The sequence below is a fragment of the Cervus canadensis genome, chromosome 31 (genome assembly GCF_019320065.1).
Source record: "Cervus canadensis isolate Bull #8, Minnesota chromosome 31, ASM1932006v1, whole genome shotgun sequence".
NCBI classification, from domain to species: domain Eukaryota; kingdom Metazoa; phylum Chordata; class Mammalia; order Artiodactyla; family Cervidae; genus Cervus; species Cervus canadensis.
In genome coordinates, this window is record NC_057416.1 from 32862735 (window position 1) to 32888066 (window position 25332).

Here is a 25332-nt window from a genome sequence, read left to right on the forward strand (position 1 = left end):
TTTATGGATTATGAAAGAGAAGATCTTGGCATGAGCCAAGACAGGTGTCTGATATGCCATGATAGAAAGGTTAATTTTTCTCATATATGAATACAAACATTATTGAAGTATTTTTGAAGTGGTAAGGTAGAGATTTAACATGACACAGTCCACTTTTTTATCAATTTCCCAGGGATAAAGTAAGAGAAAATGCAGTCATTTCAGGCAGAACTGGAAACGAATGAAATGGAATGCACAGTAAAAGTGCAATGAGGACAGGATTGGATGATAAGGAAAGAGTAAAAAGTTTTAGAGACCTAACAGAGATAGCCTTGGTTGAAGTGCTGACTGGATGGTTGTATTTGGGTTAAAATAAAAGAGAACTGCAAAGACTTAAAATTTTTTTAAAAATGCCTGTTCCTTGGAAGGAAAGCTATGAGAAACCTACCCAATGTGCTAAAAAGCAAAAACATCTCTTTGCCGACAAAGGTCCATATAGTCAACGTTATGGTTTCTTTGGTAGTTTCACGTGCAGATGTGAGAGTTGGACCGTAAAAAAGGCGAGTGCCATTTCAGGAGACCGTGAAGGACTGGGAAGCCTTGCATACTGCAGTCCATGAGGCGGCAATGTGTCGGACACGACTTAGTGTCTGAACAGCAACAACAAAAGACATAAGCATTCTGACACAATGGATAATGATACATTTTACTATTGACATACTATACAGCAGTTGACAACCAGTTTGATTTTGGAGTGCTGAAGTGGAAGGGGGTGAAGAAGGAGTTTGTTTTGAACATGTATATGTAGAACCCTATCAGAAATGCACAGAGGACTGTTGGAATTTCTCTTTCTCTGTAGATAAAAATAGAGAAAGTAGTAATTATTTCCTTCGTCACAAAAATCATTGCTCTTTTCCTCTGTTTCCTTGTACATGACTTTCTTTGACCCATGTAAAACACATGTAAATGAGACACATATGTATACCCTTTTACAGCGTTGCCTTTTAATGTGGCTATCACCAATGATTCAGGAAAAAGTTAAATCAAACAAACAACAAAAAAAAAACTTGGGTTTAGAAACTGTGGAGCACAGGCATAGATTGTGACAATATAAGCTGTCTTATTATACTAACTTATTAAAATACCTGTAGCAGTGTAGTAAAATTACACAGCTTTTATTAACAATTAAAATGTAGCATTTCAATTTTCCTGTGTTTCTTTTAGAATTGTGGCTATGCAAAATTGTCAAAAGCCATTCCGTGGAGAAAAGATAATACCAAGAAACTCACCATTAACTGACCTGATTCAAGAAAGAAAAAATCTGCTTTTCTCCCCTTTTGTGATGGCTTAAAACTTCAGTCTCACAAAGCAAAAATAAGTCCTGTGAGTGCAAGTATGTAGGCTTGTGTCTATTGATTCTGTTTTCAAACCCAATTTCATATGCCCAATGCACAGTGAGGCCAAGCAAACCAAAACATCAGAGGAGTTTCGATCAGAGAAAGGTTTATTGCAGGGTTATGCAAGGAGAAGGGTGGCTCCTGACCCAAAAAACTCTGAACTACTCAAAAGGTGTCAGCAAAGCACTTTTAAAGGCAAGGTGAGAGAGGCTGATGAAAACTTTTTGGCATTGGAACCTTTTATTCTTGCAGCTACCCACCTAAGTCAGGTGAGGATGTTCCTGTAAATCTTCACCAAGACGCTGGCAGGTCCCTGGCCCCAAGATGGCGGCGCCCAGCGCAGTGGCTGCTGCTGCCTCCAGCGAGAGAGATGGAGGGGGCAGCGGCTTTGAATCGTGGCTAGATGGACGGTTGGAGGCGCTGGGAGTGGACCGAGCCGTTTATGGCGCCTACATCTTGGGTGTCCTGCAGGAGGAGGAGGAAGAAGAGAAGCTGGATGCTCTGCAGGGTATTCTCTCTGCTTTCCTGGAAGAAGATTCCCTCCTTAATATCTGCAAGGAGATTGTGGAACGATGGTCAGAAACTCAGAATGTTGTCACCAAAGTGAAAAAAGAAGATGAGGTCCAGGCCATTGCCACCCTCATTGAGAAGCAGGCACAAATCGTGGTGAAGCCCAGAATGGTGTCAGAAGAGGAGAAGCAGAGGAAAGCTGCCCTTCTGGCCCAGTATGCTGATGTGACAGATGAAGAGGACGAAGCGGATGAGAAGGATGACTCGGGCGCCACCACGATGAGCATTGGTTCTGACAAATCTCTGTTCCGAAACACCAATGTGGAAGATGTCCTCAATGCCCGAAAACTGGAGCGAGACACGCTTCGGGATGAGTCCCAGAGGAAGAAGGAACAGGACAAGCTGCAGAGGGAGAGAGACAAACTAGCCAAGCAGGAACGCAAGGAAAAGGAAAAGAAAAGGACACAAAGAGGGGAGCGAAAGCGATAACCTTGGTCCACTCTATTTCTCCTAATGAACTTGGTCAAAGGGAGACCTGGTTGTGCATTTGTGTATTTAAGAGAAATGAGAGAACATTGCCAGGTAGTTTCCCAAGGCATTTCCCCTTTTGTTTACATGGTCACAAGGAAAATCACAATTCTAGCTAATTACGAAATGTGCCATGTCTCTGTGTGGTGTGGGTAATCATGTTATTGTAGCTGATGTCTGAACCAAAGATCTGGGATGGGGACAGCCTCTGTATTTTAATACTGAAGTCCTGTACTCCTTTTGACCACTTTAAAAAGTCTTCCCTTACCTTGGATAAACAGCAGGAATATTCAGAAAGCTGAGTTTTTGTCCTGAAAGAGCTGAATCATGACCACTCCTTCCCTGAGATGAATTGTAGGAGTGTCAATTGCTTCAGAAGTATTATTCACATCTAAATAAATGGTTTTATGGCTGAAATAGGAAGCTAATGAAGAGCCCTGCCCGGATCGACTTTTATGTTACGTGGCAACAAAATAGGAAAATAAGAAAAGGTTATTTGGTGGATGTTCTGCATATGAGATTTTTTTTTTAAGTTTCAGCCTATGATAGGAAACAAAGTTTCTTTTAGTAAGAGATAGTTACATATTTTTCCTCATCTAGGCTGTGATTTTAAGAAGGATGTGTCAGTATTGAGTGCAGGGAATCATCATTAGCTAGATTCATTTTTTTATAATCATGAATCCTCTTGAGTGCTAGTAGAGATTTTAACCCTGATCTGCCCTAATACAAGGACCTGATAATTACAGGTTTAGAGAAACCCTTTGAAGGAAAAACACTGAAAATCTCTGCTAACACAAAGATATTTAAGAGTGTACATAGTAGGTGCTCAACAAAATGTATTGAATGACTGAGTGAATGGAAAAACTGCTTGGGAGAGTTGAAAGTGAGTAGGAACTCTCCTCCATTTCTACTTTTGTCACAAACCACATTTGGTTGTAAGTAGCCCTTTCTCTACTTCAGGAAGCAGACTGTCAAGAAGCCTGAAGAGAGCAATTTCTCTGTCAAGACAGAAAGTCGATACATTATACCAGGGGTGGGCAAACTACTGCCAAATTTGGTCGTTTGTTTTTGTATGGTTTGAGCACATTGGATCGCACATTTTTAAAGGGTTGTAAAAGAAACAACATGCGACAGAGACCTTATGTGACCTATAAAGTATAAAATACTTACTACCTGGCCCTTCAGAGAAAATGTCTGCTGACCTCTGTTTTATACCATTAACTATGAGATTAACAAAAATTTTTAATGTTCCACAGAAGGTAAAAAACATGGTTAAGGAAATGACGTGTCACCTCTATACACTCCTATAACCGTGTCATTGTAAAATTTTTAAAAAAAATAACCAGCTTTTTAAAAAATAAACTATTTAAATCAGTAAAAAAAAAAAAAAAAAAATCTCCACCAAGACAAATGTTGTTGTTTGTTCTGCAAATTTTTATCCATATATGAATGGACTCTTAAAGGTCGGAGACTTGAGAATAAACTATTATGTATATTTCAGGCTATAGGCTACAGAACATGAAGTTTAAAGTAAAAGCAACAGGTCTAACCCGCAGTCAGATGTATTCCTCCCTATTAAAATTTTACATACAAATTCTTAGAATTAATTAGAAAATTTAAAAGATAACTGGGCCCTGAAAAATGGGTTAGTATGTGTAATAATCGAAAAGCTGAAATGTGTTGAGCAAGGTGATGCTCCCAAGTCTCCATTACTTACTAGCCCTGTACCAAAATAAATCTAAGTTCTTTAGTTTCCTTAACTATAAAATGAGCAAAATAGAACTATATCTAGTTTATAAGTATATTATGAGACTTTGAGGTAATTTAAAGAGCATTTAGCCATAATGCAAAGAACATATTTTTCACATTTTATTTTTACCAGTACCAATAAGGTACAGGTATATTTTGTAGTTGAAAAAGATTTCTGCCTCAAATAATGGCATATGGTGGTACCATCACATGATGTGCAGGATGTGGAAGGCAAAGTATACACTTTAAAAAAATATTATTTATTTTAATTGGAGGATAATTACAATATTGTGATGGTTTTTGTCATACATCAACATGAATCAGCCATAGGTACACATGTGCCCCCCACCTCATCCTGCACCTTCCTCCCCACCCTATCCCTCTGGGATGTCCCAGAGCACCGGCTTTGGGCACCCTGATTCATGCATCGAACTTGCACTGGTCTTCTATTTTACACATGATAATGTACATGTTTCAGTGCTGTTCTCTCAAGCCATCCCACCCTCGCCTTCTCCCACTGGGTACAAAAGTCTGTTCTGTATGTCTGTGTCTCTTTTGTTGCCCTGCATGTAGGATCATTGGTACCATCTTTCTAAATTCCACATATGTGCGTTAATGTATAGTATTTGTCTTTCTCTTTCTTACTTCACTCTGTATAATAGACGCCAGATTCATCCATCCACCTCGTTAGAAACTGTCCGTTTTCGTTTGCAAACAATAGGATAAATGAAGGGATGGGTACTAAAAGAAATACATTATTGGTTTGTTTCCTGTAGAGTTTGTAGCAAATATAAAGGCCCTCATGGAGTTTAACACACAAAAGCAACCAATATGGTACAACACATTAATGGAATGAAGGAAAAGAATCACGTGATCATCTCAACAATGCAAAAAAGACATTTGACAAAATGTGACATACTTTCATGACACAATTATACTGCCTTATTTCCAAAAATGCAATTTTCCTGGTTAAAAGGATAAATTGTTGTTGTCATACTATCATGTAGCTACTAATAAAAAGAAATAGATGCTTGAAAATATGTACCAATCACTAAGTCACACCAATAAACTGAGGTCCATCTGTTATTTTCATTTCCAGCTCAGAGGAGTGTTTTGACTATGTGCAGATATGAGGCAACTTGTACACTCAACTGTTGGTTATTTTTTATTAAGGTGAAATTCACAGAGAATAAGATTAATCATTTCTAAGTAACAAATTCTGTGGCCCCTAGGACATTCACAGTGTTGTACAACTGCTACTTCTATGAAGTTCCAAAACATTTCCATCATTCCAAAACAAGATCCCAAACCTGTTAAACAATCTCACCCCATTTTGTCCTCCTACTATTAATCGCACCTGGCAAACACTAATCTGCATTCTGTTTCTATGAATAAACTTATTATAGATACATAATAAAAATAGAATTAAAAATATCTTTTGTGTCTGGTTTCTTTCACTTAGCATAATGTTTTAGAGGTTCGCCCACTTCAGAGCATGTATCAGAATTTTCATTTATTTTTATGACTGATTAATGCTCCCCTTATACCACATATATATGCCATAATTAGTTTATGGATTTGTACTCTGATAGGCGTTTGAATGGCTTCCATCTTCTAGCTGTTGTGAGCGGTGCTGCTGTGAATGTGGGTTTATGTGTATATGTTTGAGCGCGTCCTAGTTTGCCGTGCTCGGTAGCTCAGGCGTGTCTAACTCTCTGTGACCCCATGGACTGTAGCCTACCAGGATTCTCTGTCCATGGGATTTTCCAAGCAAGAACACTGGAGTGAGTTGCCGTTTCCTCCTCCAGGAGATCTTCCTGACCCAGGGATCAAACCCACATCTCCTGCATTGGCAGGTGGATTCTTTACCACTGAGGCACCTAGGAAGCCATATGTCTGAGTACCTGTTTTTGATTCTTTTGAGGTTATACTTGGAATTGTTGGGTTGCATGGTAATTCCATATTTAACTTTTTGAGAAACACCCATATACTTTTCCACTTTTCCACTGTGACTGAACCATTTTACATCCCCAACGGCACTGTATGAGGGTCTCAAGCTAGCCAACACATGCTCCTTTTTATTTTTTTTTCTTTTGTTATAGCTATTCTGGTGGATGTAGATTGGCACCTCATATGGTTCTGATTGGGCTCCCCTGCAAGAATCCATCTGCAACGCAAGAGACCCCAGTTCGAGTCCTGGGCTGGGAAGATCCCCTGGAGAAGGGATAGGCTACCCATTCCAAGATTCTTGGGCTTCCCTGGTGCTTTAGATGGTAAAGAATCTGACTGCAATGCAGGAGACTTGAGTTTGATCCCTTGGGAAGATCCCCTGGAGGAGGACAAGGCTACCCACTCCAGTATTCTTGCTGGGAGAATCCCCATGGACAGAGGTGCCTGGCCAGCTACAGTCCATGGGATTGCAAAGAGCCGGACTTGACTGAGCAACTAAGCACAGAACATGGTTCTGATTAGCATTTCCCTAATGAGTAAATGCTGAGCACCTATTCATGTGCATAGTTAGGCATTTTTCTATCTTCTCTGTAAAATTATTCATTCCTTTAAGCATTTTTAGTAGGATTGTTTCATTGTTACAGGCTTTTTAAATATTCTGTATATTAAAAAATATTGTATACATATTTTTTCTACCATTCTATGGATATCTTTTCATATTCTTGATGATAAAGATATTTATATAAAAGCAAAAACCTCACGGACAAAAAAAAATGAAGACAAAAGGACCAAAATTTGAAAGCTGGAAAATTGATAAATGATTTAGTAAATATAAAAATTTGGATCAGGAGTCTGTAGAAGCAGTCAAAAAACTCGGAGAACCATGAAATGTTCAAGGATTTGCCACTTTATTACATTGGTAACAGTAGTAAATGTGGATCTAATAGACATCTGTTTAAAAACCTGTTTCTTCCCCTCTTACTTCTCAAACTGAGAATGCCCCTTCTTTGCTCTAAATGAACACTTGGAGAACCATTCTCTGGGAAGGGAAAATGAGAATTCTCAGGACTCAGCACTCAGGGACCCATGAAGTATCGTATCTGAAACACAGAAATTAAGTTTTAAAATGTCTTATTCCCCAATACTACATCCAATTCTACTTTTCAAGCCAGGTACAAGAATGCTCTTCTGAAAACCTTACAACCCAAGAGAAAATATGTTAAGATATTGACATCTGAGGTCATCCAATGAAAGAATGCAGAAAAATGACTCCACAGTGAAGCATCAAATTAGGAAGCTTCAACCACGTGCATTTAAAATGAATGTTTGTAATGCCTCATTTTAAGTGATTGAAATAATTTTATTTCTATACAGTAGCAATGAATGACCTGAAAATGAAGTTAAGAAAACAATTCCAATCTAAAAATGAAATTAAGGAAACATTTCCAATTATAAAATACTTTAGGAGGAGTTTAACAAAACATATACACTGAATAATCTGAAATATACAAAATACATACATTGAAAACTAGACAATATTTGTTTTTAACATAAAAATGTATACATTCTATTGAGGAAAACACAACTAAAGGTTACCAAAGAAATGACAAATTGGGAGAACTAACAGCTCTTACAAACTCAAGAATGGGCAAGAAGAGTAATGGTGATTGATCAAAGCAATAATACAAATGGTGTAATAACTCATTTTTAGTCACAAGCAGATAATTAGGAATTATAAGACATCTGAGGAAAGCACTGACTTTGACAAAAAGAGATGAAGATAAAAAAGAAACTTAAGTGAAAGACAAATCTGCAGAGCTGAAGAAAGAAAGGAGGGAACAAAATTACCCACCGGTCTTCAAAGAAACAAAGTATTGCACCTGGTGATATGATCGGGCTCCCCTTTTTTTAAGTTCTGTAAATACACTCTAGATTTTTGCTCTGTGGTTACCTTGAGGCTTACACAAAACACCTCATAGACAAGACAGTCCATTTTACCCTGATAGCAACATATCTTTGTTCACTCATAAAGACTCCACCATTTTACTCCTTTCCTTTTATATTTTCAATGTCACTATTCTTTTTATGCTACAAGTTTATAAACTATAGTAGCTATAGCTACTTTAAATACTTTTTTCTTTAACCCTTATACTACAGTTAAGGGACTGACAAACCATTTAATAAAGAATAACAATTTCTAATTCTTTTTTCTTTTTACCTTTACCAGAGTGGTATCTATTTGGCATATTTTTGTTGTTGCTGTTTTTCCTGAGTAGCATCTTTTTGTTTAAGCTTGAAGAACTTCTTTTAGCATTTCTTATAAGATCAGTCTAATGGTGATGAACTTTGTTAGGTTTTATTTGTCTGGAAAAACCTTTATTTATTCATATCTGAGGAATAAATCTGCTGAATACATTGGCTGGCAAATTTCATATTTCATCCCTTTGAGTAAGTCATTCCACTCTCTCCTGCTCTATAGTTTCCACTGGGACATCTGCTTATAGCCTGATTAGGGTTTCATTGTAAGTTACTTAATTTTTTTCTGCATTTCAGATTATTTATTTTTGAAGGTTTCATACAATGAGTCTTTGTGCATTGATCGGCCCTGTTGTCTGTGCTTTCTATTGCGTTCTTCATCTTATTTCTTGAATTCTTCAGCTTGATTATTTTTGTTTGGTCCTTTTTAATAATTTTAATTTTTGGTAAATAACTCTTTCTGTTCAATAATTTTATTCCTGAATTCAATGAACCATCTTTCTGGATTTTCTTGTGACTCATTGAATTTCTTCATGACAACTATTTTTGATTCTTTAAGAGTTAGGTCAGCAATCCCCAACCTTTTGAGCATCAAGGACCAGTTTTCTGGAAGAAAACCACTCACCTCCTGCCATGCGGCTGAGTTCCTAACAGGCCAGGAACAGTACTGGTCCATCCATGGCCAGGGATTTGGTCCCCCTGAGTTAGGTCACAATATTCCATGTCTTTGAGTTCAGTTTCTGGTGAATTATTATTTTGTTTTAGTGATACCGTATTTGTTTGATTTTTCATAATGTTTGATGATTTGAGATTCTGTTTTCTCACTTGATATAGCCTAACACCCTGCTTAATTAAGAATTTATGTTCACTTTTGCTATCAGGTGGCTCAGTGGGAAAGAAATGGCAGGAGACACAGGTTCTATCCCTGGATCAGGAAGATCCCCTGGAGAAGAAAATAGCAACCCCATTCCAGTATTCTTTCCGGGATGATCCCATGGACAGAGGAGCCTGGTGGGCTATAGTCCATGCGGTCGCAAAGAGTTGGATACAAGTGAACACCTTATTTCTGATGGTTCAACAACGGCATTTAGAACTTTTTTCTTATTCCAGGAGGTGGCACCAAAGTTCAAGTTTGTAGCTTCTCCTGCAGGAGATGGCTCTTGGGGAAGTGTTGGAGTGTGCATGAGGAGCTGGCATCAGAGTGGGAGGTTTGGGCTAGAACCTCAGACTCTGGAGATGCTCATGGCTTGGTAGAAAGAAGTTCACCTGGAGGTAGTTTGTGGATGTGCTCCCTGCTGAAATCCCATAGCAGATGGCAGGAAAGCTGTTTCTTCAATGCCCATCAATATTCCTGTCTGCCTTCTCCTCTTCCTTCTCTCTCCCACCAGTCACAGAGGTCCCTAATCAGAAATCCGGATGCTGCTAGAGAGAAATAGTTCCCTCCAACTGCAGTTCACATTACTGAGAAGCAGAGTGGTCCCTCACTATTTTCATCTTACACCTCTTCTGCCAAAAGAGGCACCGCTGATGCTCCCCAAAACCCACACTTTGGGCATCAGTCTGGAGCAGAGACACGCTAGAAGAGCTCCTCCACCTTATTGGCCTTAATACTCATTTCTAGCCCACTCTGATGGAGTTCCATACCCCACTGTCCAGTCAACGTAGACATAAAAACAGAAATCGACTGTATATTCCATTGTATTGATCTACAAGTCTGTCTTTATGTTAGGATCATACTGTTTTAATTATTATATCTTTGTAATATGGGGTCACAAAGAGTCGGACATGACTGAGTGACTGAACTGAACTGAACTGAATATGTTTTAAAATCAGGAACTCTGAGGCTTCCAGCATTGTTTTTCTTTCTCAAGACCATTTTTGAATATTCCTTTGTGGTTCCATAAAATTGTTAGCATTGTTTTATTTTCTCTAAAATCTGCTATTGAAAATCTTATAGTAATTGCTATGGATCTGTAGATTGATTTGGGTATTATAGACATTTTAGCAGCAGTAAGTCTTCTAATCCATGAAAACAAGTCAGCATTCCATTTGTGTCTTTTAAAAATCTTTTCAGTAATATTTATAGTTTTTAATGTATAAGACTTTCACTTCTGTAGTTAAGTTCATTTCTATGTATTTTATTCTTAAATTTCATATTTAGATTGTTCTCTATGAATATATAGAAGTTAAACTGACCTTTGTACACTGATTTTGTATTCTGAAACTTTGGTCAATTCATTTATTGTGACAGATTTTTGTGAAACCTGTAGGGTTTTCTATGCATAAGATCATGTCACCAGTGAACAAAAATAATTTTGTTTTCTTATGTTCTATTTGGATGCCTTTTAAAAAATTAATTTATTTATTTTAACTGGGGGCTAATTACTTTACAATATTGTAGTGGTTTTTGCCATTCATTGACATGAATCAACCGTGGGTGTACATGTGTTCCCCATCCTGAACCCCCCTCCTGCCTCCCTCCACATCCCATCCCTCAGGGTCATCCCAGTGCACTGGCCCCAAGCGCCCTGTCTCATGCATCGAACCTGGACTGGAGATCTACTTCACATTTGGTAATATACATATTTCAACGTACTTTCTCAAATCACCCCACTTTCACCTTCTCCCAGAGTCCAAAAGTCTGCTCTTTATCTCTGTGTCTCTTTTGCTGTCTCACATATAGGGTCATCATTACCATCTTTCTAAATTCCATATATATGCATTAATACACTGTATTGGTGTTTTTCTTTCTGACTTACTTCACTCTGTATAATCAGCATCAGTTTCATCCACCTCATTAGAACTGATTCAAATGCATTCTTTTTTATGGCTGAATAATATCCCATTGTGTATATGTACCACAGCTTTCTTATCCATTTGTCTGCTGATGGACTTCTAGGTTGCTTCCATGTCCTGGCTATTATAAATAGTGCTGTGATGAACACTGGGGTACACGTCTCTTTCAATTCTGGTTTCTTCAGTGTGTATGCCCAGCAGTGGGATTGATGGGTCGTTAGGCAGTTCTATTTCCAGTTTTTTAAGGAACCTCCACACTTTTCTCCATTGTGGCTGTACTAGTTTGCATTCCCATCAACAGTGTAAGAGGGTTCCCTTTTCTCTGCACCCTTTCCAGCATTTATTGTTTGTAGACTTTTTGGTGGCAACCATTCTGACGGGCGTGAGACGGTACCTCATTGTGGCTTTGATTTGCATTTCTCTGATAATGACTGATGTTGAGCATACTTTCATGTGTTTGTTAGCCATCTGTATGTCTTCTTTGGAGAAATGTCTGTTTAGTTCTTTGGCCCATTTTTTGATTGGGCTGTTTATTTTTCTTGTATTCAGCTGCAGTAGCTGCTTGTATATTTTTGACATTAATTCTTTGTCAGTTGCTTTGTTTGCTATTATTTTCTCCCATTCTGAAGGCTGTCTTTTCACCTTGCTTATAGTTTCCTTCATTGTGCAAAAGCTTTTAAGTTTAATTAGGTCCTATTTGTTTATTTTTTCTTTTATTTCCATTACTCTGGGAGGTGGGTCATAGAGAATCCTGCTGTGATTTATGTCAGAGTGTTTTGCCTATGTTTTCCTCTAGGAGTTTTATAGTTTCTGGTCTTATATTTAGATCTCTAATCCATTTTGAGTTTATTTTTGTGTATGGTGTTAGAAAGTGTTCTAGTTTCATTGTTTTACAAGGAGTTCACCAGTTTCCCCGGCACCACATGTTAAAAGATTGTCTTTTCTCCATTGTATATTCTTGCCTCCTTTGTTGAAGATAAGGAGTCCATAGGTGCATGGATTTATCTCTGGGCTTTCTATTGGTGATGGCATCCAACCATCTCATGCTCTGTCGTCCCCCTCTCCCCCTGCCCTCAATCTTTCCCAGTATCAGGGTCTTTTCAAATGAGTCAGCTCTTCACATCAGGTGGCCAAAGTATTGGAGTTTCAACTTCAACATCAGTCCTTCCAATGAACACCCAGGACTGATCTCCTTTAGGATGGACTGGTTGGATTTCTTTGCTGTCCAAGGGACTCTCAACAGTCTTCTCAAACACCACAGTTCAAAAGCATCAATTCTTCGGTGCTCAGCTTTCTTTATAGTCCAACTCTCACACCCATACATGACCACTGAAAAAACCATAGCCTTGACTAGATGGACCTTTGTTGACAAATTAATTATCTCAGCTTTTTAATATGCTCTCTAGGTTGGTCATAACTTTCCTTCCAAGGAGTATGCATCTTTTAATTTCATGGCTGCAATCACCATCTGCAGTGATTTTGGAGCCCCCCAAAATAAAGGCAGCCACTGTTTCCATTGTTTCCCCATCTATTTGTCATGAAGTGATGGGACCAGATGCCGTGATCTTAGTTTTCTGAATTTGAGTCTTAAGCCAATTTTTTCACTCTCCTCTTTCACTTTCATCAAGAGGCTCTTTAGTAGTTCTTCACTTTCTGCCATAAGGGTGCTGTCATCTGCATATCTGAGGTTATTGATATTTCTCCCGGCAATCTTGATTCCAGCTTATGTTTCCTCCAGCCCAGCGTTTCTCATGATGTACTCTGCATATAAGTTAAATAAGCAGGGTGACAATATACTGCCTTGACGTACTCCTTTTCCTATTTGGAACCAGTCTGTTGTCCCATGTCCAGTTCTAACTGTTGCTTCCTGATCAGGTTACTCAAGAGGCAGGTCAGTTGGTCTGGTATTCCCACCTCTTTCAGAATTGTCCACAATTTATTGTGATCCACATAGTCAAAGGCTTTGGCATAGTCAATAAAGCAGAAATAGATGTTTTTCTTGAACCCTCTTGCTTTATCGATGATCCAACGGATGTTGGCAATTTGACCTCTGTTTCCTCTGCCTTTTCTAAAACCAGCTTGAACATCTGGAAGTTCATGGTTCACGTATTGCTGAAGTCCAGCTTGGAGAATTTTAAGCATTACTTTGCTAGTGTGTGAGATGAGTGCAATTGTGTGGTAGCTTAAGCATTATTTGTCATTGCTTTTCTTTGGGATTGGAATGATAACTGACCTTTTCCAGTCCTGTGGCCACTGCTGAGTTTTCCAAATTTGCTGACATATTGAGTGCAGCACTTTCACAGTATCATCTTTCAGGATTTCAGTAGCTCAACTGGAATTCCATCACCTCCACTAGCTTTGTTTGTAGTGGTGTTTCCTAAGGCCCTCTTGACTTCACATTCCAGGATGTCTAGAATCACAGACACAGAGTCACACCATCATGATTATCTGGGTTGTGAAAATCTATTTTGTACATTTCTTCTGTGTATTCTTGCCACCTCTTCTTAATACCTTCTGCTTCTGTTAGGTCCATACCATTTCCGTCCTTTATTGAGCCCATCTTTGCATGAAATGTTCCCTTGGTATCTCTAATTTTCTTGACGAGATCTCTAGTCTTTCCCACTCTATTGTTTTCCTCTATTTCTTTGCATTGATCGCTGAGGAAGACTTTCTTATCTTTCCTTGCTACATCACTTCATGGCAAATAGATGGGGAAACAGTGGAAACAGTGTCAGACTTTATTTTTCTGGGCTCCAAAATCACTGCAGATGGTGACTGCAGCCACGGAATGAAAAGATGCATACTCCTTGGAAGGAAAGTTACGACCAACGTAGACAGCATATTAAAAAATAGAGAGATTACTATGCCAACAAAGGTCTGTCTAGTCAAGGCTATGGTTTTTCCAGTGGTCATGTATCAATGTGAGAGTTGGACTGTAAAGAAAGCTGAGCACCGAAGAATTGATTCTTTTGAACTGTGGTGTTGGAAAAGACTCTTGAGAGTCCCTTGGACTGCAAGGAGATCCAGTCCATCCTAAAGGATATCAGTCCTGAGTGTTCATTACAAGGACTGATGTTGAAGTTGAAACTCCAATACTTTGGCCATCTGATGTGAAGAGCTGACTCATTGGAAAAGACCTTGATGCTGGGAAAGGTTGAAGGCTTGAGGAAAAGGGGATGACAGAGGATGAGATGGTTGGATGGCATCACCGACTTGATGAACATGAGTTTGGGTAAACTCCAGGAGTTGTTGATGGACAGGGAAGCCTGGCATGCTGTGGTCCATGGGGTCACAGCAAGTCAGACACGACTGAGTGAGTGAACTGAACTGAACTGAACTGAACTGAATTTTCTGTTGGAGTCTTTAGGGTTTTCTATGTAGAAGATCATGTCATCTGCAAACAGTGAGAGTTTTACTTCTTTTCCAATCTGGATTCCTTTTATTTCTTTTTCTTCTCTGATTGCTGTGGCTAAAACTTCCAAAACTCTGTTGAATATTAGTGGTGAGAGTAGGCAACCATGCCTTGTTCCTGACATTAGGGGAAATGCTTTCAATTTTTCACCATTGAAGATTATGTTTACTGTGGGTTTATCATATATGGCTTTTGTTATGTTGAGGTATGTTCCTTCTATACCTGCTTTCTGGAGTGTTTTTTTTTTTTTTATATATCATAAATGGATTTTGAATTTTGCCAAAGGGTTTCTCTGCAACTATTGAAATAATCATATGGTTTTTATCTTTCAATTTGTTAATGTGGTATATCACTTTGATTTGCAAATATTGAAGAATCCTTGCATCCCTGGGATAAAGCCCACTTGGTCATGATGTCAGATCTTTTTAATATGTTGTTGGACTATGTTTGCTAGAACATAGTTGTTGAGGATGTAAAAACCTATGTTCATCAGTGATATTGGCCTGTAGTTTTCTTTTTTTGAGGCATCTGGTCCTGGCATTAGGGTGATGGTGTCCTCATAGAATGAGTTTGGCAGTTTTGCAATTTTCTGGAAGAATTTTAATACTATAGGTGTTAGCTCTTCTCTAAATTTTTGGTAGAATTCAACTATGAAACCATCTGGCCCTAGGCTTTTGTTTGTTGGAAGATTTTTGATTACAGTTTTTATTTCTGTGCTTGCGATGGGTCTGTTAAAATTTTCTATTTCTTCCTGGTTCAGTTTTGGAAGGTTATACTTTTCTAAGAACTCATCCATTTCTTCCAAGTTGTCCATTTTATTGTCATATAGTTGCTGCTAGTAGTCTCTTATGATCCTTTGCATTTCTGTGTTGTCTGTTGTGATTTCTCCATTTTCATTTCCAATTTTGTTGATTTGATTCTTCTCCCTTTTTTCTTGATGAGTCTGGCTAATGGTTTGTCTATTTTATTTATCTTCTCAAAGAACCAGCTTTTAGTTTTGTTGATTTTTGCTATAGTCTCTTTTGTTTCTTTTTCATTTATTTCAGCCCTAATTTTTATGATTTCTTTCCTTCTACTAACCCTACGGTTCTTCATTTCTTCTTTTTCTAGTTGCTTTAGGTATAAAGTTAGGTTACTTATTTTATTTTTCTCTTGTTTCTTGAGGTAAGCTTGTATTGCTATGAACCTTCCTCTTAACACTGCTTTTACTGAATCCCATAGGTTTGGGGTTGTTGTGTTTTCATTTTAATTTTTTCTATGCATATTTTGATTTCTTTTTTTATTTCTTTTGTGATTTGTTGGTTATTCAGGAGTGTGTTGTTTAGCTTCCATATGTTTGTACTTTTTTTCTGTAGTTGACGTCTAATCTTACCACAAAGTAATCAGAAAAGATGCTTGAAATGGTTTAAATTATTTTGAATTTGCCAAGACTAGTTTTATGGCCCAGGATGTGATCTACCCTGGAGAGTGTTCCATGTGCACTTGAGAAAAAGCTGAAGTTCACTGTGTTGGGGTCAAATGTCCCATGGATATCAATTATTCAGATGCCTTTTATCTTTTTCTTATTTGGTTGCTGTGACTCAGACTTCCCACATTATGTTGAGTAGACGTGGCAGTTGTAGGCAACTTTGCCTTGTTCTTGATCTTAAAGGGAATACTTTCAGTTTTATAGCATTGACTATGTTGTCATCAGTGAGTTTTTCACCAGTGCCTTTTTTTATTAAGATGATTTCCTGCTATTCCTAATTTGTCATGTCATTTTATAATAAAATGCATGTTGAAATTTTTCAAATTATTTTTCTGCATCAGTTGAGACAATCATTTGATTTTTATTTTTCATTCTTTTAATGTGGTATATCATGTTGGCTTACTTCATGTATTAAATCATCCTTGTATTCCTGGGATAAATCTTACTTGGTCATAGTTTATGATATTTTTAATGTGCTGGTGAATTTGATTTACCTCTATTTTGCTGAGGATTTCTGCACCCATACTCAATCAATAATTGAATTCAACCAATTCAATCTTTCCCTGTTTTGTTTTTATTGCACGTTGTTCTGCACCTTTCCTTTTACTGCTTAATATGTTGAGATTTCTAAGTACAGTTATGTTGGGTTCTCTGACTAAAAATCTATTTTCTGAATTTGAAAGTTCGCTGTAGAGTGTGGACTATTTGAGCTATTAGCAAATAATGACATACTAGCATAACATTCACAGAACTGCCACAATGTGTAACTAGTTTGTAGAAATACTCTTCTGGAAACTCATGTTCCTTGTTAAAACCAAGAACAAAAGAATTTTTTTAAAAAAAGCAATGCTTTTTTATCTCTTCTCTTTAGAAAGGTTGCATGTCATAATGGTCTTAAGATCATGGGTTCTTTTTTATTGTATTTTATTTTATTTGCTTTATTTTTTAACTAAAACTTTAACTAGAGGATAATAGCTTTACAATATTGTGTTGGTTTCTTCCATACAACAACACAAATTGGTCATAATTATGCATGTACCCCTTTCCTGTTCAGCTTTCCTCCCCACTCCCATCACATCTTCCTGCATCATCAGAGATTAATCTATTTGCAAGATCATGATTCTTGAGTCAGACTGCTTAGACTAAAATCCTGTCTTTCTACTTACTAGCTTTGAGACTGGACAATTACTTAAATTCTACATGTGTTATATTTATCATCAAGAAAATAAGGATAACATAGGTACCCTTTAAGATATGTGCAAGAATGGAATGGGTAAATATTTGTAAATTGTTTAGAAAAATGCTATCTAAGTGTTTGATAATTAAAATGTTCGTAATTATTTGATTTTCATAGCATTCTTTCAAAGACAGATTAGGGAAATGTAGTCATTAAGAGAAATACTTACTCTATCTTGCATTTCTTTTTGGTTAACGCTTACAACAACAAAAGTGTGACTCAGACTCTCACCAGAATATTAATCTATTGCAATTACTGTAGCATTGTAGTGATGTTCCCTTTTTAGTTCTTGACATTAGGTACTGTGCCTCTGTTTCTTCTCTATTAGTCTTATCAGGTGCTTACAATTTTTTTTCAAATATAAGTATATACTTTTCTATTCCATTAATGCCTTCACTTATTTACTTCTTTTTTCATTATTTTTTTCCCTTTTACATTCTTTGAGCTTAATGTGGTGCTTATTTTCCAAAGTCATGAGATAGAAGCATAGCCTTTGTTTTAAACCATCTATGCTGTTTAGATAATATAAAGTTTCCTTGAAGTGTGCCATGAGGTGTTTCCTAGACATTTTGTTATTTTAAACCATTATTCAAGTCAAAATTAGTTTCTAGGCTCTGTTACGTTAGGAATTTTTGACCTGTAAGTTATATAAAAATATGTTTCTTCATTTCAAACATATGGGGATTTTCAGTTAATCTTTGCTATTTATCGCCATCATATTTGTCTTGGTTAAAAATATATCCTGTATGATTCAATCTTATGAAATTTTTGAGATTTATTTATGAACCTGCATATATAGGGTCAATTTTTTTTAAATGTTCCAGCGTACTTGAATATAACATGTATCTTGAAATTGTTGAGTTTGATATTATCTGTATTTTAAGTAAACCAATTTCATCAATTCTGTTTCCAAAACTGCACACATATTCAGTGATTTATGGCTAGCTTGTTTCACCTGCATCGAGTTTACTTTACATATTTTGAGATTATGTTATTGAATGTACAGAAATTTTTAATTTGCATACCCTGGTAAATTGAATGATTTATGTTATAAAATACTCTCCTTTGATCACTGTGATGATTAGTTTTATGTAAAGTTGCCTAGGCTATAGTGCCCATTGCTTAAATTAAACATAAACACTAATCTAGGTTGCTGTGAAGGTGTTTTGTAGGTGTGACTAAATGTATGTGTGTGCGTGTGTGTGTGTGCACGTGCATACCCATGGACTGTAGCCCACCAGACTCCTCTGTCCATAGAATTTTCCAGGCCAGAATACTGGAAAGGGTTGCCATTTCCTACTCCAGGGGATCTACCTGACTCAGGGATTGATCATGGGTTTCTTGAGTCTCCTACATTGGCAAGTGGATTATTGACCACTGTGCCACCTGAGAAGCTCCACATCTATCAGTTCAGTTCAGTTCAGTCACTCAGTCGTGTCTGACTCTTTGCAACCCCATGAATCGCAGCACACCAGGCCTCCCTGTCCATCACCAACTCCTGGAGTTTACTCAAACTCATGTCCATCGAGTCGGTGATGCCATCCAGCCATCTCATCCTCTGTCCTCCTGCCCTCAATCCCTCCCAGCATCAGGGTCTTTTCCAGTGAGTCAACTCTTCACATGAGGTGGCCAAAGGATTGGAGTTTCAGCTTCAGCATCAGTCCTTCCAATGAACACACATGACTGATCTCCTTTAGGATGGACTGGTTGGATCTCCTTGCAGTCCAAGGGACCCTCAACAGTCTTCTCCAACAATACAGTTCAAAAATATCAATTCTTCGGTGCTCAGCTTTCTTTATAGTCCAACTCTCACATCTATACATGACTACTGGAAAAACCATAGCCTTGACTAGACAGACCTTTGTTGGCAAAGTAATGTCTCTGTTTTTTAATATGCTGTCTAGTTTGGTCATAACTTCCCTTCCAAGGAGTAAGTGTCTTTTAATTTCATGGCAGCAATCACCATCTGCAGTGATTTTGGAGCCCAAAAAAATAGTCTGACACTGTTTCCACTGCTTCCCCATCTATTTCCCATGAAGTGATGTGACCAGATGCCACATCTATAGTTAGCTTTAAATAAAGGAGATTAGGCCTAGTAATTTGAATGGGGCTTATCCAATCAGTTGAAAGGTCTTGAGAACAAAAACATAGGAGAAATTCTGCATATGGACTGCAGCATTAGATTCTATCAGAGATTTTCCACTATCCTGTCTCTCCCTCTGGATTTCAGGCTTCCTAGTGCCCACAGTCATATCATACATCAATACCTTGATTATGTATCTATCTATAATCTGGTTATATCTATCTAAAATATTTCCTGCTTACTGGTTCTGTTTCTCTGGAGAATCCTGACTGATACGACTGTTAATGATACTTTTAGCCTTTAATGCTTAATTGCTCAGTCATGTTGATTCTTTCTGACCCTATGGACTGTAGCCCTCCAGGCTCCTCTGTCCATGGGGATTCTCCAGGCAAAAATACTGGAGTGAGCTGCCATGCTCTCCTCCAGGGAAACTTCCCAAGCCAAGAATCGAACCAGGATCTCCCACACTGCAGGCGGATTCTTTGCCATCTGAGCTACCAGGGAAGCCCTTTTGCCTTTAAGTCTTCACTAAATATTCACATAACTGTGCTAGTCATTTTCATTAGTTTTCTATGACTGTCTGTATCACAACAAGCTGTGGAAAATTCTTCAAGAGATGGGAATACCAGACCACCTTACCTGTCTCCTGAGAAACCTGTATGCAGGTCAAGAAGTAACAGTTAGAACCTTACATGGAAAAACTGCCTGGTTCAAAATTGGGAAAGGAGTACATCAAAGCTCTATATTATTCCCCTACTTACTTAGCTTATATGCAGAGTGAAATGTGAAATGTCAGGTTGGATGACTCACAAGCTGAAATTAAGATTCCTGGGAGAAATATCAACAATCTTAGATATGCAAATAATACCACTCTAATGGCAGAAAGTGAAGAGGAACTAAAGAGCCTCCTGATGAGGATGGAAGAAGAGAATGAAAAAGCTGGCCTAAAACTCAACATTCAAAAAACTAAGATCATGGTGTCTGATCCCATCACTCCATGGCAAATAGATGGGGAAACAATGGAAACAGTGACAGACCTTGTTTTCTTGGGCTCCAAATTCACTGTGGGTGGTGACTGCAGCCATGAAATTAAAAGACAGTTACTCTTTGGAAGGAAAGCTATGACAAACCTAGAGAGCATATTCAAAAGCAAAGACATCGTTTTGCCAACAAAAGTCCACATAATCAAAACTATGGTTTTTCCAGTAGTCATGTACGGATATAAGAGTTGGGCCATAAAGAAGGCTGAGAGCCAAAGAATTGAAAAAGAGTCAACTTGTGGTGCTGGAGAAGACTTTTGAGAGTCCCCTGGACCGCAAGGAGATCCAACCAGTCAATCCTAAAAGAAATCGACCCTGAATATTCATTGGAAGAACTGGTGCTGAAGCTTAAGCTCCAATACTTTGGCGACTTTGTGAAAAGCTGACTCATTGGAAAAGACCCTAATGCTGGGAAAGATTGAACACAAAAGGAGAAGCGGGCAGCAGAGGATGAGATGGTTAGATAGCATCACTGACTCAGTGCACGTGAATCTGAGCAAACTCCAGGAGAGAGTGAAGGACAGGAAAGCCTCACATGCTGCAGTCCATGCAGACCACAAAGAGTCAGACACAGCATAGTGACTGACCAACAGCAAATGACATATATTTTTATCATTTTATTTTTCAACCTTTCTGCAGCCTTATATTTTGGATTTTAAATAAATACAAATGTGATTTTTTTTAAAAGCCTTGCCTGATAACCTTTGTAGTTTTAAATTGCAATGCTTAGTCAATTTACACATATTTATTGATATATATGATTACAGATTTACCATGGAACTATTAGTATTCTTTGTGAAAGTTGTGTTGGCATCTTTTTTTCCCCTTTTTATGTCTTCTCTTATATTGATTAAGATTTAATCAATTTTTTTATTAACCAGTTTTTTCCATCTATTGACTTATTCCTCATGACTGTAATAGCATTTATCTACTGCTTACCCTAATGAGTAGAACAAACATCAGTAACTTTTCAAAACCCTTATTTATAAACAGTTGTCATTTATTGTTCCAGAAAAATGCAAGAATTTTAACAATATTTATATCCATTCTCATATTCATGCTATCATTGTGATATATTCTATCATGTATCTATATAAATAAATAAATAAAAATTTGCTGGTATTTTTGGCCTTTATATGAATATGATAGGTGAACTTCCCTGGCAGCTCAGTCATTAAAGAATCTGCCTGCAGTGCAGGAGACCTAGGTTCGATCCCAGGGTTGGGAAGATCCCTTGGAGAAGGAAATGGCAACCCACTTGAGCATTCTTACTTAGGAAATCCTTTGGCTAGAGGAGTCTGGTGGTCTACAGTCTATGGGGCCACAAGACTAGGACACAGCTTAGCCACTAAACCACCACCATGAATATGATAGGCTAGTATCATATTTTTTTGTTTGTAATTGTTTTCTTCCCTTGGATCTGATTTCGGCAGTCTTAGTCTCATGAACCGTTCATTTTTATTTTTATTTTCTATTGAAGTATAGTTGGCTTACAATGTTGTGTTAATTTCTGTTGTACAGAATTAGCAGCATTCTTCTTTAGAAAATATTGTTATGGTTTACCAAAGTAAATTGACTGTAATTTCCTGTGCTATACAGTAGAACGTTGTTGCTTAGCCATTATCTCTGCAAAAGCTTACATGTGCTAACCCTAATCTCCACTCCATCCCTCCCCCAACCACCTCGCCCCTCTACTTTGGCAATCAAAAGTCGGTTCTCTATGTCTGTGAGTCTGTTTCTGTCTCATAGACAGGTTCATTTGTGTCATATTTTAGATCACACATATAAGTGATATCATATGATATTTGTCTTTCTCTTTCTAAATTCACTTCGTGTGATAACCCCAAGATGCATGCATGTTGCTGCAAATGGCATTATTTTGCTCTTTATTTTGTCTGAGTAGTATTCCATTGTACCATGTCATCTTTATCCATTCATCTGTCAATGAACATTTAGGTTGTTGTTTCCATGTCTTGGCTATTGTGAATAGCACTGCCACGAACATAAGGGTACATGTATCTTTTTTGAATTAGAGTTTTGTCTGGAAATAGGCCCAGAAGTGGGATTGTTGGATTATATGGCAACTCTATTTTTAGTTTACTGAGGAACCTGCGTACTGTTTTGCACATTAACTGTCCCAATTTACATTCCTACCAGCAGTGTAGGAGGACGAATTTTAAAGAAGCATAGCCATTTGTGGTCTCTTGGCTGTGTAATTTTAGTTTCAATTTCCTTTACCTTTACAATAAAGGAAACCTATTCTCGCAAAACTACATCTTTATCAAAAGTCATTATGTAATTAGGAAGAATAATGTTTATCAAAAGCCATCACGTGATTAGGAAGAATACTGTGAGAACCATTCTAGAATGAAGTCAATCCAATGCAATGTATTGTTAAAATCTATTGTAAGTACTGAAACCTGGATGACAACATTGCATTGTCTGTTAATGTACGGAGCACTCACTTCTTTTTTCTCCTTTTGACCATCATAATGAACAGGATGGCTTCTTCTCTTGCTTCAGCTTTGTGTATAAGATCGTTTGATCTTATACACAAGTGACCACAGACCTCCAGACACCCTGAAAACCTTTACTAAATGCAACCTTAATTCGCATTTTGAAAGAACTGTTTTCAAGATAGATTTTTATAATTTATTTCAACTTTAAGCATATTCTAAAGTCTCCAAATGTGGACTATTGCCTTATAGTCCCTTAGAGATCATATACAGTAGAGATGCAAGAAAATTTTCCACAGTTGGGGAGGGAGAGGGTGGAAAAAATTGAGACAGTAGCATTGAAATTTTAACATATACACTACCGGGGTAAAATAAATAGCTAGTGGGAAGCAGATGTATAGCACAGGGAGCTCAAGCCAGTGTTCTGTGATGACCGAGAGGGATGAGATGGAGGTGGGTTGGGAAGGAGGCTGAAGAGGGAGGAGATATATGTATACACGTAGCTGATGCACATTGTTGTACGGCAGAAACCAACACGACATTGTAAAGCAACTATCCTCCAGTCAAAAATTTAAAAAAAAAATCACTCATTAGGAATAGAAAGAACAGATTGAGAACTCTTATGGAATCTGGGTAAGAAAAACGGGACTAGCGGGGTGAAGAGACGCTATGCTTCTAAATTCATGTGCTTGCATTTTTATTTTTTTATTTATTTACTTTCCTATTTCAGAGGCACTAATTCTGGCTACCAAAAAATGTTTTTCATGGTTGCTGAAACAAGACACTAATATGTTCAAAGAACCCTGAGAGTTTAAAAGAAAACCAGTGACTACAATAATTAAAAGTTGGTTTAAACCATTCAGTCAGTCAGTTCAGTCGCTCAGTCAGGTCTGACTCAGCAACCCCATGAATCGCAGCACGCCAGGCCTCCCTGTCCATCACCAACTCCTGGAGTTTACTCAAACTCATGTCCATCGAGTCGGTGATGCCATCCAGCCATCTCATCCTCTGTCCTCCTGCCCTCAATCCCTCCCAGCATCAGGGTCTTTTCCAATGAGTCAACTCTTCACATGAGGTGGCCAAAGGATTGGAGTTTCAGCTTCAGCATCAGTCCTTCCAATGAACACGCATGACTGGTCTCCTTTAGGATGGACTGGTTGGATCTCCTTGCAGTCCAAGGGACTCTCAAGAGTCTTCTCCAACACCACAGTTCAAAAGCATCGATTCTTCGGTGCTCAGCTTTCTTTATAGTCCAACTCTCACATCTATACATGACTACTGGAAAAACCATAGCCTTGACTAGACAGACCTTTGTTGGCAAAGTAATGTCTCTGTTTTTTAATATGCTGTCTAGTTTGGTCATAACTTCCCTTCCAAGGAGTAAGTGTCTTTTAATTTCATGGCAGCAATCACCATCTGCAGTGATTTTGGAGCCCAAAAAAATAGTCTGACCCTGTTTCCACTGCTTCCCCATCTATTTCCCATGAAGTGATGTGACCAGATGCCACATCTGGTTAGCTTTAAATAAAGGAGATTAGGCCTAGTAATTTGAATGGGGCTTATCCAATCAGTTGAAAGGTCTTGAGAACAAAAACATAGGAGAAATTCTGCATATGGACTGCAGCATTAGATTCTATCAGAGATTTTCCACTATCCTGTCTTTCCCTCTGGATTTCAGGCTTCCTAGTGCCCACAGTCATATCATACATCAATACCTTGATTATGTATCTATCTATAATCTAGTTATATCTATCTAAAATATTTCCTGCTTACTGGTTCTGTTTCTCTGGAGAATCCTGACTGATATGATTGTTAATGATACTTTTAGCCTTTAATGCTTAATTGCTCAGTCATGTTGATTCTTTCTGATCCTATGGACTGTAGCCCTCCAGGCTCCTCTGTCCATGGGGATTCTCCAGGCAAAAATACTGGAGTGGGCTGCCATGCCCTCCTCCAGGGAAACTCCCCAAGCCAAGAATCGAACCAGGATCTCCCACACTGCAGGCGGATTCTTTGCCATCTGAGCTACCAGGGAAGCCCTTTTGCCTTTAAGTCTTCACTAAATATTCACATAACTGTGCTAGTCATTTTCATTAGTTTTCTATGACTGTCTGTATCACAACAAGCTGTGGAAAATTCTTCAAGAGATGGGAATACCAGACCACCTTACCTGTCTCCTGAGAAACCTGTATGCAGGTCAAGAAGTAACAGTTAGAACCTTACATGGAAAAACTGCCTGGTTCAAAATTGGGAAAGGAGTACATCAAAGCTCTATATTATTCCCCTACTTATTTAGCTTATATGCAGAGTGAAATGTGAAATGTCAGGTTGGATGACTCACAAGCTGAAATTAAGATTCCTGGGAGAAATATCAACAATCTTAGATATGCAAATAATACCACTCTAATGGCAGAAAGTGAAGAGGAACTAAAGAGCCTCCTGATGAGGATGGAAGAAGAGAATGAAAAAGC

General features: G+C 38.0%; 1 protein-coding gene across 1 annotated transcript; it reads left to right on the top strand.

Moving 5' to 3' along the window:
- The first annotated feature begins 1661 nt into the window (after window positions 1-1661).
- On the top strand, window positions 1662-3789 carry LOC122432551 (coiled-coil domain-containing protein 43). The gene has a single exon (XM_043454560.1). The coding sequence runs from the start codon at window positions 1701-1703 to the stop codon at window positions 2373-2375; it is 675 nt and encodes a 224-aa protein (XP_043310495.1). The 5' UTR covers window positions 1662-1700; the 3' UTR covers window positions 2376-3789.
- The last annotated feature ends 21543 nt before the right edge of the window (window positions 3790-25332 follow it).

Bases quoted from the DNA above. Each gene is read 5' to 3' on its own strand.
- LOC122432551 (XM_043454560.1), top strand. From the start codon at position 1,701: ATGGCGGCGCCCAGCGCAGTGGCTGCTGCTGCCTCCAGCGAGAGAGAT.